Below are 15215 nucleotides of genomic sequence, written 5' to 3' on the forward strand. Positions count from 1 at the left end.
CGAAATTTGTGGAGAGACTGTATTAAGTTTATTGTCGTTGCATATGCAAGACAAACATCGCCGTGCGCCACGCTACACTTCGTTTTGTGTTTGTTGATCTGTTTTTTCATAGTTCTTTCTGTTGTCTGTATGTCTAAGATCATGTGTTTTTGCTTGGCATTTACCACAGGGATAACTACAAAAACCAATGGTTGCCCAACAAATTTATTAGTTGGCAAACGTGGGTGAATTTATTTATTTATTCATAAAATCTCCATTTGGTTTCAAAACAAAATGTTTTCAACATTTGAGAGGAAAGGTTAACCGAACTGCAGTTTCTGGCTGAACAGTTCAAAATTCACCTGTTCTGGGTGCCAGGCCAGGAAATTGTGAAGCGGATAAGCTTACTACCTTACGCATTCCAGGGAAACTGGATGGTTCAACGTTAGGAACTAGAAGCATCTTTCTTCTTCTGTGGAACCTGTGGTATCACAATGAACGAAAATGTCTAAGTGGGTCTGATGGCAGATTGCCACTTAAACCTAACCTAAAATCAGATAATATTTAGATATTGCTATCACATAGACCAATCTCCCGGTTTAGGATCGCATTTATTATCGGATTTCGTTGAAATTGTCAACCGCGCGTTGTTTTAAGGCTCCTGATGTCCGAACCGAATATGGTCCATAACGGTCCATAATTGAATATAGCTATAGACCTGAACATTTGTCCAGATCACACTATATTTAGATATAGCTGTCTTAAAAAACAATTTGCCGCATTAGGGTTTTAAACCCACAAAAAGCCGTATTTTCCTATTTCGCTGAAATTTAGAGCAGTGAGTTGGACTAGAATCCCCCTTGTCTGAAAAAAATTTGGTCCAGATTGGACCATACATTGATATAAATTTGGAATATGAAGTTGCGCTAGGCCACCCGATATTCGAACCGCGTATGATCCAAAAGTAGGAACGTATATGTGCTAAAACAAAATACAACTCAAAACTATTTTTTGCTTTGTTTATAGCTCAAGGAGTAGAACAGAATACCTAATAAAAACGTAATGGATTCGTTGAAAAGTCGATGGTTTCAAATTTTGCTGTTTATTATAAAATCTTAAGAAACATTGAAAGTGTTCAAACCACATGTTCCCATGTTGGAACTTAAATTTGAGTTCTTTATCCAATCGAATAGGCATAATTTTTCTAAAAAGTAAAAGAAAGTCTATATGCAATTCCTAACCATAATATTCTTTCACATGGCATTATTTGGAAATAATACTTCGAATTCATCACAAAATTTAGCGTGTATTTATTATAAACATCTTGCAATTTGTCCTGATCCTTTTTCAATCTCAGTCTTGTTGTGTAACCGAGGTTTTCGCCCTATTGAACACTTTTCCAATCATATCTTAGGGCGAGTATTTCAGTTCAAGCTCTACATATCAATATTCCTCATAGTTTTCACTAGTATCTCAGGCCTACAAGGAACAGTGCTGTGGAATGCATGCCGCCTTCTTTCTGTTTAGTGGAGGATGAAGATCATGTAACGAAGATCAGAGAGAATGGTTTTCATTCAAGGCTTCCCAGTCACATATTCTTCCACTCATATTCTCCGGTACAATGGTAACATCTCGTACCTTCTGCCTATTTCTGGTAATAAATTTAAATCCATTTTCCTCCATATACACGTGTTCTAAAAATATCTTACATTTCGATCTAGTATGTAGATGTGGGTTAACCCAAGGAACACGAATCTGAAGTCCTTTTTAGAGGCAAAGGTCCGTAGAACAGCTCGGGGCGAAAAAATCTAGGGAATAGGCATATAAAATGAAAGGTATTGACGAGTAGACTACAAATGGGCAAAAAATGTCTAAAAATTGGTCCCGTGATGAAGCTATGGGGCCTCCAAATTTTCGAAACCTCTATCCTAGGCTAAATGGGTATCAGATGAAAGCGATTGAAGAGTAGAATACTTATATGGTAGAGTAGATTACAAATGAAAATCGAAAATTTTAAAAATCTACTCTTAATTGCGTTTAGTTTTATATGCATATTGACGAGGTTGGAGGGGATAGACAGTGGACTATCATCAGTATAATCAGATGTCCTTGCGGAAATACCTGGGCCTCCTCCAGTCTGCAACGACGCAGGTTGGTATTGGGGCCGATACAAACTAATTGCCTTCGGAGATCAACGCTCAATTGATATGTATAATTTCGCCAGACGTAGCACTAGATTTAGTCAAAAAGAAGATATTCCTCCTCGACCAATGGCACACGTTTGGATACTAGACCAAGGATTCTCTCAGATCCTGAATCCATACTTGGGAGACTAAAGGACTATAATCCCAATCTTAAAATCATGGGCTGGAGGATAGGATAAGGGTGATTGGCGACCGAAGACAAGCAGTATTCGTAGTAAACTCCGACTGCCTCGCAGATCTCAACGAGACGCGATCTGACAAGCTCTGTGTGGGTGGGTCATCCGGTTGGGCTCAAGCTGTGCGTCAGCGGGGAAGGACAGAACTCAAATGGTACTTCGACAGCAGCAAGTGAATCATCTAAGGAGCAACCGTCCACACCTCAAGTGTCCGGTGTAAGGCCGCATTAAAGGTCCTCCTGATGGCAGAGTTATTTGACGTGGTTCTTATCCAGGAACCATGGGTGTGTGGAGGAATCTTAGTTGCAGAGTTCCTGGGTCTTGACTTTCAACAGAATCAAGAAGACAACATACTGCTACAACAGCAACAAAAACTAGACATGGGGACGCTCGCATATCAACGAAAGGGGTGAGCTGATTATCGAATATATTAAAAGTTGCAATCTGGGCATTTGTAATATAGGGGGTAAACCGACCTTTATTATCAGGAACAGGCAGGAGGTACTAGATGTGACCTTTGTATCGGAAGATATGAGCGGAAGGATATGCAACTGGGAAGTGTTGCATGACTACACCTTCTCTGGTCATCGTCATATTAGTTTTAGCCTTGGGGAAAATGCTGCAGAAGTGGTCCCTAAGCTAAACAGAAGAAAGTCGGATTGGGATAAATTTCGGTACAATATCTGCATATCTATCCCTTCTAGGCCAGAAAAGGAGGATATGGACATAATGGTCAATCGGATTAGGAAGGCCCTGAATGACTCGTTTGTGTTAGCATGTGCCAAGCCGAGGGGTAAACAACGTCCGCCTTGGTGGACCCCAGAACTGGTTGGTTTAAGGAAGGATAATCTGAAGCTTGTTGACTAAAGAAGATTCTATCCTCGAAACCTATTAAAGTGGAGTCCCCTATTTAGAAATCAGGCAATGCGTGGACAATGTCTAGTGAGAAACTTTCCAAAAAACAACGTGGTTGTCTCTGGTATGCATTCGTTCCGTCGCCAAGGCCCTGATGATGTATCACCGGTTGAATTACAAGCTGTGCACGACAGGTTAGCTCCTTAGCTTAGGGAGATATACTCTACTAAAAAAACAGTCCCCGACTATCGCAGATCTCTCAACGAGATGGCTGAACAGTTATATATTCCCCTGTTCTGGGTACCGGGCCACAGAGCTATCCCAGGGAATTGTAAGCGTACGAGCCTTTGAGACTAGGAACTACCTTACACATTCTAGGGGAACTGGAATCTGTGGGTATGCCTCTAGCGACATGTAAGCTAAGTTGTCAGGATCGGGCTTGAAGGGCAACGAATGGTTGAAGGTCACAAAAGGGGGACTGTGGACAGACGTCTCAGTCATTGTGGCCGTCGTGACATGCTGACAGACTGAAGGTTGCCAGTAACGACTTTTTCCGAAGCTGTGAGGATGTCGAGTAAGAAGAGACTATAGAACATCTGCTGTGTGTGGTTCCCGTACAGGCAGTTAGAAGGAGTTCCACTTTAGGTTCTCATTTCTTTGAGAACCTGTCTGATTTAGCGGATGTGAACTTTCACAAGTTGTAAGGCTTTTTAAAGTTATCTTGATGGTTCAACGGTAGGAACTAGAAGGCATCTTCCTTCTCCTGTTCCTGTGGTATCACAATGGGCGCAAACGTCTAAGTGAGTCTGATTGCAGACTGCCACTTTTACCTCACCTAGTCTATCTTTAATGATATGAAGCAAATACTTAAGGAATGGGAGATGGATTTTCGTTAACGCAGAAAGGGACTTTAAATTTAAACGTCATGGTTCAAATCCCGACGAGAACATCGCAACAAACTTCACCGGTGGTTATCCCTCCCAGTGCTGACGACACTTGTGAGGTATTAACTATAGGTAATCAGCTGTATAAACTAATCTAATAAAGTGGTGTCGCTCTGCGGAAAGCCATTCGAACTCGGTAATAAAAAGGAGGTCCCTTTCGTTGAGCTTAACTTTGCATTGGCCAACACCCTTTGATATGAGAGAAGTATCCCCGCTGTTCCTTGATGGAATTTTTATGGGCATATTTAAAATTTTGAGTTGGGCAAAGACAATCATTGAATTAAAACTCTCCTTTCTTGAGTTTTCGTATACATATACTAAAATATGGTTATTGTCGAAAAAGTACCAAAAGACTCGCGGTGGTACCTTGATACTTTCTATATATGACAAGTACCAAAGTATCAAAATTATCATCCTTGCTGGTCATCGATGCCCAAAATGAAAATTTGAATGTATGTATGAAATACTCTCTTAAAGGTTTTTTAATTCTCTCATGCGTAAAAAATCATTTTTGGTCTGAATGATTGATGTTGCAAAAGTAAACATAATGTAATAAAACTTAAATTAATACTTATACCTTCCAAACCTTTAATCAATGAAAAAGATTGTTTTTGAAATAAAATTCGAAAAACGATGCGTATATACCCCTGCGCATGTTCATTCGTTGCTGTCTCTACAAGGACTGAAACAAAGACATAAGAATACGTGTGACTTGCCATCAACGCTACCATAAAGAGATGAGCATCGCTGGTATAAAAATACAAGCACACATAAAATTCAGCTTGCAATGCTGTGTTTTCGAGATATATTGTTTTGTTGTTAAATTTCCCCAGATTTATTCGATCAAACGGAAAACAATGATGCTTTCTTTAAGTGTAGATCGGCGTCTTCGTGTGAACTCCACACCACCTTACGCATTCCGTGATGTCTAAGTCTCTGGGTTCTCAATGTAGGCCCTGTGTGCCCTCCAGCCTTGATCCATCTGTGTATGTTTTTCCGAGCAATACCAGAGTTCCGTTCAATCCAGTACTGTGCCGCTGGCAGCAGTGTCGCACAAGGCCTCACGTGTTGTCTCAGATATCCGATTGGAAACCTCTTCCATTCATTCCAAGTTACCTATCGTTGCCTCGATTATACCACGAGGGTATAACCTGCTCTTTTCCTCTATCCATTCCCCCATCGCCTCCAGTCTCATAGCTGCAGTGGCTGCCTCACACTAAATCTGTATGTCTATGGATCGGATATCTATCTATCCATCTGCAAGACCCTTTCGGCGCTTCTGCATTGCTGATTCGGATCCATACCTCTTAGAAGTATTATAACACGTGTCCAAATCCCTCCTCAGTCATTATTCGTAAGAAGATATTTATAGAAGTCACACATAGGAGTGGCGATAAAATGCCCCCCTGTGGGTTGCCCTGCACCACTTTCACAATTTCTCCACTTGTTCCTTAGCGTGTGGGGTATCCAGTTTCTGAGGACCTGGTCCACCCAGTACTGGTCTAAGGATTGGATCAGCGCTTCGGTCCGCACATTGTTAAAAGCCCTCTCGACGTCAATTCATACCCCCAATATGTACGACTTCGCATCGAAGGTTTATTCTATTTTAAGTACAACTTCAAGCAGGCAGTCTCCACCTACCAGTAACGTCGGAAATATTCCATCAGGTCCGGGTGACTCAAATGGTTTAAGCTCCCCAAGGCATTCTTGACATAAATTCCGCACTGATAAGACTTCGAACAACCTCATTATTCCAAGATTCCGGTGTTCCCGTGAGTCCTGTCATATCCTGGGAAAAATTTGTTTTTATCAAAAGCCTCAACATTTTCTCCGATGTCTTTGCTCTCACTCCCATGTCGTCTACTAATGTTTTACTTTGGTCCTGGGATTTTGAGAGAAACTTTTTCATCTTGGCTGCGCCATTAACGCTTCCGACCTGTACGCAGAAAAGCTTCCAGGAGGCACGTTTTGCCGCTCTTATAATCTTATTGCATTCCTTGAGCTGTGTGTGATACACATCTCAATAAACTTCCGTTTTTTTACGGCGTAACCTGTCGGGTCGGGTCCGTCCTCGCTAGACTGCATTTAGTCTCCTATCCCTGCACTGCCTGATGTTCAAATATTAGGATTTTTGCGTAGACTTTCAAGTCCTGAGTAAATGGGCTTCTTGGAAGTGGGTGATACTCTCATAGTCGGCTTCCTGTTCATTAGGCTACATTGAGTTTCCTGTTCCTGCACTGCCTGATGTTTTAATATTCGGATTTTTGCCTATCCTATTATTCCGAATCCTGAAAAAGTCGTTGTTGGTTCCATTGTCCAATCCCTGTTCGTAAGACTGAATTAAGACTCTTGTTCCCGCTTTGCCTGATGTTTTAATATTAGGATCTTTGCGAATTGCAGTCTTCCCAATATTGAGAAAGTCGGTGATGGTCTCGTTGTTGATCGTCAGTGCGTTAGGCGGTATTGAGACACCTGCCACTACACGGCCTGATGTCTCAATATGCGGATATTGGCCATCATAGTCTACCTTATGTTGAAAAAGACAGCCTTGGTCTCGCAGTGCACCATGTCCACCAAAAGGAGAATACCTTCCTCCTTCTCCTCCCTATGGAAGACCTCCCTGATTTTGCTCGCCTAAGAATCCAAAATTGTTGTCCCATCCCATGAATAAGACCTTCGTCTTTGTGAGCTGGGGATTTCCGTCTTTCTTACCAGATCGAGCTTTTCGCCCCAGGGAGTGTGGATACTTCCAATGAGCTTTTTGACGATATCAATTCATTCCGCTGACGCAAAGTGGAGCGTAAAGATGCCCCTCTAGACTCACAGCTAATTATTTGTATGGGTGGACCCTCTTCAGAGTTTCACACATGTTCGAAAATCCGCTCGTTACTGGATGCACTGCCGACATCGATGACTGCATAAGTCAGTTAATCAATGTTGTGCTTCCATGCCATTCTGGCGTAAAAGGGCAGCACCTTACCCTTTCTGAAGCCACCACCGCAGTTGGGTCTTCGCAGTAGATTTTTAGATTTTTAATAAAAAAAAAAGATTTACATTAGCACAATAAGAAATACAAATTCTTACAAATGACTGTGCTAATTATGTAAGGCTTTAATCAATGCAAAGTCAATTTTTAAGATTCTTATCAACGACTTATGTTCTATAACTTGGAAACTAATACAAAATCTTTCAAGTTACATACTTAAATTAAACAATGGTTTTAGCTCTTTCTTTGAATTGAGTTGTGTTGCTTTGTTTGGATGTGATTCGGCAGTTCGTTCCAAAGACGAATTGAATCCACAAAAAACTTTTTCGCAGATCTTGAGATTTTGTATCGAATTTTTATAAGTGTATTCGCTCGTGAGGATCATGCAAATTGAAGTCGTTCATAAAGGTATTATGGTTCTTTAGTATAAATAACTTTATGCAGCAATACTAGACATTTTAATTTAAGATATTGTTTTAGTCTCATATTGAAGATCTGTTTTGAGTATGTAGATATATTCTCATGCCTTTCTTGCTAAAGACATATCTTGCAATACTGTTTAATGAGACGTTGTTTCTGAAAGTCATTACAGGCCCGTAGGCTCGAAATAAGGTCTGAATCCTAGAATAGTCCACTGGCGCGTATGTAAGTATTGGCTCCAATACTTACTTACGCGTCAGTAGTTTGGTGGACTGCTATGGAGAAAAAGTGCAACATAAGGACCATACAACAGGTTCAGAGAACATGTTGTCTTGGCATAGGCGGAGTGATGAGGACCACGCCCACTAGAGCTCTGGAGACTATTCTAGATATCCGACCCTTTGACATACAGATTAAGTGTGAGGGAGCCACTACGGCTATGAGACTTAAGGCGATGGGAGAATGGATTGAGGATGGGAGCAGCTCATATCATCGCGGTATAATCGAGGCGACGATAGGAAACCTGCAAGGAAGGGGAGAGGTTTCCGATCGGATACCTGAGATGAACCTTGAAGTTGAGTGCGACGCACTGCTGCCATCGGCACAGTCTAGGATTGACGTAACCATCTGGAAGATCATGTTACACGCATGGATCAAAGCTAGAGGACAGAGTGGTCCTGGGGTTTAAATTAAAAACCCAGGGACTGACATCTGTTTTGGACTGCCTGACCATAATACGGTCTTGCAGGCATAGATCCGGGCGATCACGGAATGCGTGAAGTGGTGTGGTGCTAACGCGAGGACGTCGAGTGTGAACATCTTTACCGACAGTAAAATTGCTATAAAGGCAATAACAACCAGGACGGTAAGGTCACGAACAGTCTTAAATGTAAGAAGGAGATTAACGCCTTCTCTGAGGACGGCAAAATCCGCATGGTTTGGGTGCCGGGCCATAACGGAGTAAGGGGAAATGAAAGGGCAGACGATTTGGCGGTGAAAGCCAGAGGACTGCCGTCAATAAACTTGGTTAACCCAAAGCCTTTCGGGTCGACGCACTCCGAGTTAAGGGAGTGGGCGACGAATGCGCATGCAACATTGTGGAACAGCGAAACTGTCGGTAGGCCGGCGAAAATCCTATGGGGGGATCCAGACGAGGCTATTACTGAAAACAAGCAAGAAGGGGGTCAGAAAAGCTATTGGTATCATAACGGGACACATAGGACTACGAGCTCACTTATGTAAAATCGGTGCGGCAAGTGATAGCATGTGTAGGGCATGCGGGGAAGATGAAGAGACGTTGGAGCATTTCCTTTGTGATTTTCCGGCTTTCGCGTCTAACAGATACCGGCACTTAGGTGGACACACAATACCAGACATGAAACAAATTAGGGTAGTGGTATTGAAAACAATTAAGGATTTTGTAAGAAGCACGGAATTTCTTACTTAAAATTTTCTTTTTTGAGGTTACTTTATAGTTTATAGAGCGCAAAACAATTCCATTACTGGCTTAGGTGTTTGTCCAAAGTGGCATGGGCGGATTAATATATGCATCCTTTTTTCAACCTAACCTAACCTAAATACTATATTTAAATCTATAAATCATTGGTTTAAACTTCACTAGGCTATTCACAACAGACATTTTTCTTGAGTTTGCGAAATACATACCATGATGCAGAATAAGACGTACTGCAATGCATATCTAACTGAACTTCCTTTTACTGTATAGCTATTTCTTCCATACAACTTTCAAACTATTCCACTGTATCGGTGTACAACAAGAAGGTAGTCATGCGGACAGTTGCGTACAAATTTTTCATTTTGTTTTTCAGTATCTCTTAATGTCAAATACAATACTTAGGGTAGGTTCAGATGAGTCCAGTATTTGACCAAACTTGTTTTATCATGTTTGCCACGAATTTGACATATAATTCGTTCATTCATTTTGTATTCGCATTAGATGCATTTATTTGACACATTTTGTTTGTTCAGAAGTAAATGAAAAAGGGTTAAGCATTAGATAAAAAAGGCTTTTTACTTTCCCCACATTCGATTGCATGTAGGGCAAATAAAAAACTTTTTTGATCTAACGGTTAACACTATTTGATTTGTTTTTGGACAAACAAAATGTGCCAAATAAATGTGTCTAATTTAAATACAAAATCGAAAATGTACGAATTTGACATATTTTGGGATACAATAATAAAACAAATTGAGTCAAATAATTCGCTAATCTGAACGTAGCTTTAGCACAGCTTTGATTGTCTTAAAGCCAAAAATGATGTCTTACTTTAGCCGATGTTCAAGATAAAAGATCAAAATATAACAATAAAACATTTTTTAAAGAGACAAGTTCTAACACAATTTTTTTACTTTCAAAGTCAATATGGCATTTTCAGTTCAGTTCAGTCATGTGATAATTGAGATAGTGTTAGTTTTTTCGTTGAGCAACTGACCAATCTTTTTGAGTGTAACCTGGCACCTGGCCATTCTTTGCAGAAATTTATCCATGTTGTTTTTTATGTTGTTAATTAATTTTTACCATAATCGAATCATCCTTAAAAGAGTAGAATAAACATTTAACAAATAATTTAAATCAAAAAATATTCCAATTGAGGACTACAATAGATTGATTTGTCAAAGGGCTTTTAAACAACTAAAAGCTATGACGAATTAAACATCAAACCGATGACTTTGGTGTAGGCACATCCTCCTGCAGAGACAAAGAAGGAAATCTGGTAACTGACACAGATAACATGCTAAGGATATGGAAAGAGCATTTACCCAACTGCTAGTGTCCAACGTTTGCGGCGAAGAGGATACCGCAGAACCAATCCCTGATGATGGTATAGAATGTTTACCTCCTAGTCAGAATGATGTCCAAGTAGCAGTGACCCGACTAAAGAACAACAAGGTAGCAGGAGCCGACGTTGCACTAATAAGACCGGTTACCCGTTGAACTATTTAAGACCGGAGGCGGCACGCTGATAAGGCGTATGCATCAGCTTATCTGTGCAATCTGGCTAAAAGAACGCATACCCGATATTTGAAACCTCAACATACTATGTCCCGTACACAAGAAAGGAGACAAGACGGAATGTGCCAACTACAGAGGAATAAGTCTCCTCTCCATCGCATACAAGATACTCTCAAGCGTACTGTGTGAAAGATTAAAACCTAAAGTCAATGAGATAATTGGACCCAATCAATGCAGCTTTAGACCTGATAAATCCACACTAGACCAGATATTCACACTGCGCCAAATCCTGGAAAAGACCCGAGAAGGACAAATCAACACCTACCATCTATTTTTTGATTACAAAGCTGTCATCGATACTCGTTTAAGACTCTGCAGGATGACACTTGCTGATACGCGTTTCTCAGTAAGAATAGGAAAGAATCTCTCCGAACCGTTTAATACCAAACGAGGTTTCAGACAAGGAGACAGCCTATCGTGTGATCTCTTTAATATTCTGCTGGGGAAGATTATACGAGATGCAGATGTGAATAGATATGACACACTAATCACAAGAGAACACATGCTACTCGCCTGCCGACGACATCGATATCATAGGTCAGTCACCGGAAGTAGTAACTGGAGTCTTTGAAAGAATCGAAAGAGAGTCAGTGAAAATGGGTCTGGTAGTAAATGGAGATAGGACGAAATGGATGGTTTCAACTCCCAAAAAGCCTTGCACAACCGATAAAGAAAATGGAGAAAGTTGGGAACCACAACTTTGAGACAGTCAGTAACTTTATCTACCTCGCCACCGCCGTAACCGAAACGAATGACACCAGTTTTGAAATTAAGCGAAGAATAATACTGGCAAACAGATGCTACTTTGGACTAAGTAAGCAGTTTAGAAACAAGGCCACCTCTCGACAGACGAAGATCACACTATACAAGACACTGATACTACCCGTGCTGTTATATGGTTCTGAAGCATGGGTACTTGTGAAAACAGATGAGGCACTGCTTGGAGTATTTGGGAGAAAGATTCTTCGTAAAATATATGGACCAGTTTGCGTTAACGGAGAATATAGGTGACGTATGAACCACGAGCTGTATGAGCTGTATGTCGACGATAGCATAGTTACACGCATCAAAATACAACGGCTGCGTTGGATAAGTCATGTAGTCAGAATGGATGAAGAAGCTCCAGCAAAGAAGTCTTTTGAAGGCAAACACGGTGGTACACGCAAACCGGGAAGACCAAAAGCCCGATGAAAAGATCAAGTTGAGGACGACACCTCGAAACTTGGTGTCAGAGATTTTAGAATGAGCACAGAAGATCGAGGCGCTTGGAACGCTATTCTACATTCGGCTAGTGGAACAAATATTCTGTCGTAGCCAATTAAAGTAAAGTAAAGTAAAAGCTATGACAGTTTGTGGCAGTAAGTTGTATAATGTTACAGTATATAGGTGCACAGTGACCGGACTTATAATTCATTCATTTCTCAATCTCAATATCTGCGTTTCTCTCTAAACGACCTTAAGCCTAACTCAAATGTTTAAATCAACCAAGTACGTAATAAAATTAATTTAAAAGCCAAATCGCAAATTGCCATATGTACAACGGATTAGATATACAAGCAACTCGAGTGCATATAAATGGCCTGCTTTATTGCCATAAGCATATGCTTTATGCCGTATCCTTCTTGACATAAAAGCATATGTATTTACCAAATTCTTTGTTGCATCCTTGAGGACCGTAGTTTAACATAACAGTGTGGTATTAGATGATCTGTCTGATAACTTTTTGTTAACATATTTAGTCTTCTGTATTGTATGTAGGTATTACAGGAGAGGTTTTGATTGTACTTACAGTCTTTCCACATCGGCTGATATTTTGCGCGGAACTTGGGTTAATCCTCGATGCGAACAGTCAACAGTTAATCCATTGCACGTGCATATTCTAGGACATCTCGCTTCACTGATGGCGCTTAAACTGGCTCCAGGTATATGTATTCCTACTGAACCACCTCCAAATGGTTCAGCGAACACAGTCGTAACAGCACTCCATCGCAGAACTAGAACACCTAGTAATATCCGAAAGAGCAGCCAGAATGGGGAATTTGTTCTTGATCGTGTGCCTCCTTTAAATCGAATTGGGGCTTTTGAATCCGCCATTGTTTTTTCTACACATGGACAAAGTCCTTGAAATATTGTATCCTATTGCCGAAATTTTAAATAAACACTTGGTTTGTGACCGACAAACTCCACAAATAAATTCACGCTACTCTTCACCTTGATTGGATTCGCTTTATGCCACTTATAGGCGAGTACAGCCTTGTGCTGTTTTGTTTAAAAAAACACTCAATAAAACCACTTGTTATCCTTATTTCACTTCACCCAAGGTGGAGGATATCCCTGTGAAATTCGTTATTATTACATCTTATTTTATCTTGTATACACTTCCCAATATGGGAGTAGAATTGCTACAATTGATTTTTTCTTTTTCTTTCCGTATGTAAACGACGCGAAGGCAAAAAGAAGCAAACGATTTACATTAGGTTTGGCGTCTCGCAGCACGACCAACTTACATACACACTTTACGAACACTAATTATCAAGTCATTAAAAACTCTTAGTTTGCCCTCATATGTCAGCGAGCTACAAGTGAGGTCGAGTTTATGTGAGAAGCCCAAAGGCAATAACAGAGAGTAAAATAATGTATAAGCGACAGCCAGAGAGATAGCAAACAGAGCAGAAGAGTCGGTGATCTGCTACTCAATCACTTTCATTTAGAATGGATAAGAAGAGTAGGTAGGTAGTCAACAAAAAGGAATGTTTGTTGTTGTTTCGGTTTCTGCTGTAGCCTTAGATTTTGTTGTCGATAGTAGCAGCTGTAAACGAATGTTATCCGGGGCACGTTATGTTCATTTGTACGCCCTTAAGTATTCGACGCAGAACATCTGGAATTAAAGATGAGAAAGAGAGAAGAAAAATTATGGTGGATTCGTCAAATAAATATGTACGCATATATTTATGTTTATAATAATTATGTATGTGTTAGTAAGTGGGAAAAGAAGTAAAGATGTAGGTAGGTAAGTAACACTTTTCCATGGGTGAGAGTTAGTAATCCATATCGATATTAAGCAGGTAGGCCATCACGTTCTTCCAGCAGTGATGAACGCTTTGGCATCCGACCATCCTTAGCTAAGGACAACCTTGATAGCAAAGAAATAATATTTACAGACTGGCTATCAAACCATAATTTGCAAATTGGCATTTTTGTTGCAGGGCTGGTGCGCTGTTCCCATTTTCAGGCGGACAATTGTCAAACGCCGTATCTATAAAAATTGTAAATGATAAACGTTTGGAATTCTCAATTAAGACTCTCTCAAAGTACATTACCGGTTAACAACTGCTTCATAACAACAGTTCATAAGCGGCATCGGTTTTCTATAAATTTTAAACCGATAGATGTATTTTACTGTTTTTGTGTTCGGCAGGACCCTCTTAAGTTTTCCTTAGGATTGAATTTTCAAAAAATTGCTTTCAGGTCAACTAGGGCCAGTGCTGTATAATGCGTGCGGAAAATTATCCCAATACGCTTGCTGCTATTTAGTAGTGTTTAGAAAAGCTGATGTCATCCAAGTGCTACACGTCAGATATCCTTCCGCTGATATTCTCTGATACATAAAATACATCTTATTCTCCTGCATGTTCCTGGTAACAGGCCATATTTTTTTACAAAATCATGAGATTAAAACTTTTAATATATGCGATACCTTAACCTTTTCACTAAAATATGAACTTCCACATATCTGATGATGTATATTACCAACACTATCCACAATGATGTTATTCACCCCGTAGAATAGTTTTTTCGACATGTTGCACTGAAATCGAAATTTTGTGTTCGTTGGTCAAAAAAAAAATATGTAACCCCACCATCGGGTGTTGTATTCGTGTTGTTGTTGTTGTTGTAGCAGTTTATTGTGTACTATCTTTCGTCTGCTTGATTCTGTTGAGTGTCAAGACCCAGGAACTCCGCGACTAGGATGGGGTGCGTCCACAGGGATCTGGGTCTGAGTCGAGTGGGTCTGGCCGGGCAGTTAAACAGGTGACGTGTATCGTGCGGTCCCTGGTTACAATCGGGACATACATCTTGCACGTCGGCATCAATCCTAGCTCTGTGGGAATTGAGGCGGCTGCATCTGCCGGAACGTAATTGAGCCAGAACCACTTTGGTTTGCCGGTGGAGGTCGATTTCTTCGGGTGCAATGGGTGGTGGTCGTTCTCCAAGGATTACATTCACCCGGTAGCCAATTAACGCGTCTGCTACCGTGTCTGCATGAATGTTGTTCAGACCCGCTTGATATGCCGCTTGATCTAGAGGTTCTCTCTTGTACCTCACACTCTAGATCGTGTAGATCTACCTTAAGGTTTCTGGGCGGTGGGTATCTATCCACAAGATGATGATTTGGATGATTTCTGCGATAACAGCCCAAAAGGTATTGCTTAAACAGCATGTAGTTATGTCTTCGCACTGGTAGGATCTTTGTCTCCTGATGAAGGTGGTCCACATGAGAACTGAGGAGACAGCCCGTCGTAGTTCGGAGGGCGGCATTCTGACAGATCTGAATATTATTCCACTGCGTGTCACAAAGTTGACGTGACCACACTGGCGCTGCATAACTTACCACAG

At 40.8% G+C, this 15215-nt stretch overlaps 1 protein-coding gene across 1 annotated transcript in view; it reads right to left on the minus strand.

Annotated features, from left to right (window-relative positions):
* The window catches only part of LOC106084355 (protein slit), a 197782-nt gene that overhangs the window by 73239 nt on the left and 109328 nt on the right, over window positions 1-15215 (minus strand). The window contains 1 exon segment of the mRNA XM_059370487.1: window positions 12388-13476. Within this exon segment, the coding sequence (XP_059226470.1) occupies window positions 12388-12692 (305 nt within the window). The 5' untranslated portion in view covers window positions 12693-13476.

The sequence above is a fragment of the Stomoxys calcitrans genome, chromosome 5 (assembly GCF_963082655.1).
Source record: "Stomoxys calcitrans chromosome 5, idStoCalc2.1, whole genome shotgun sequence".
Classification (NCBI taxonomy): domain Eukaryota; kingdom Metazoa; phylum Arthropoda; class Insecta; order Diptera; family Muscidae; genus Stomoxys; species Stomoxys calcitrans.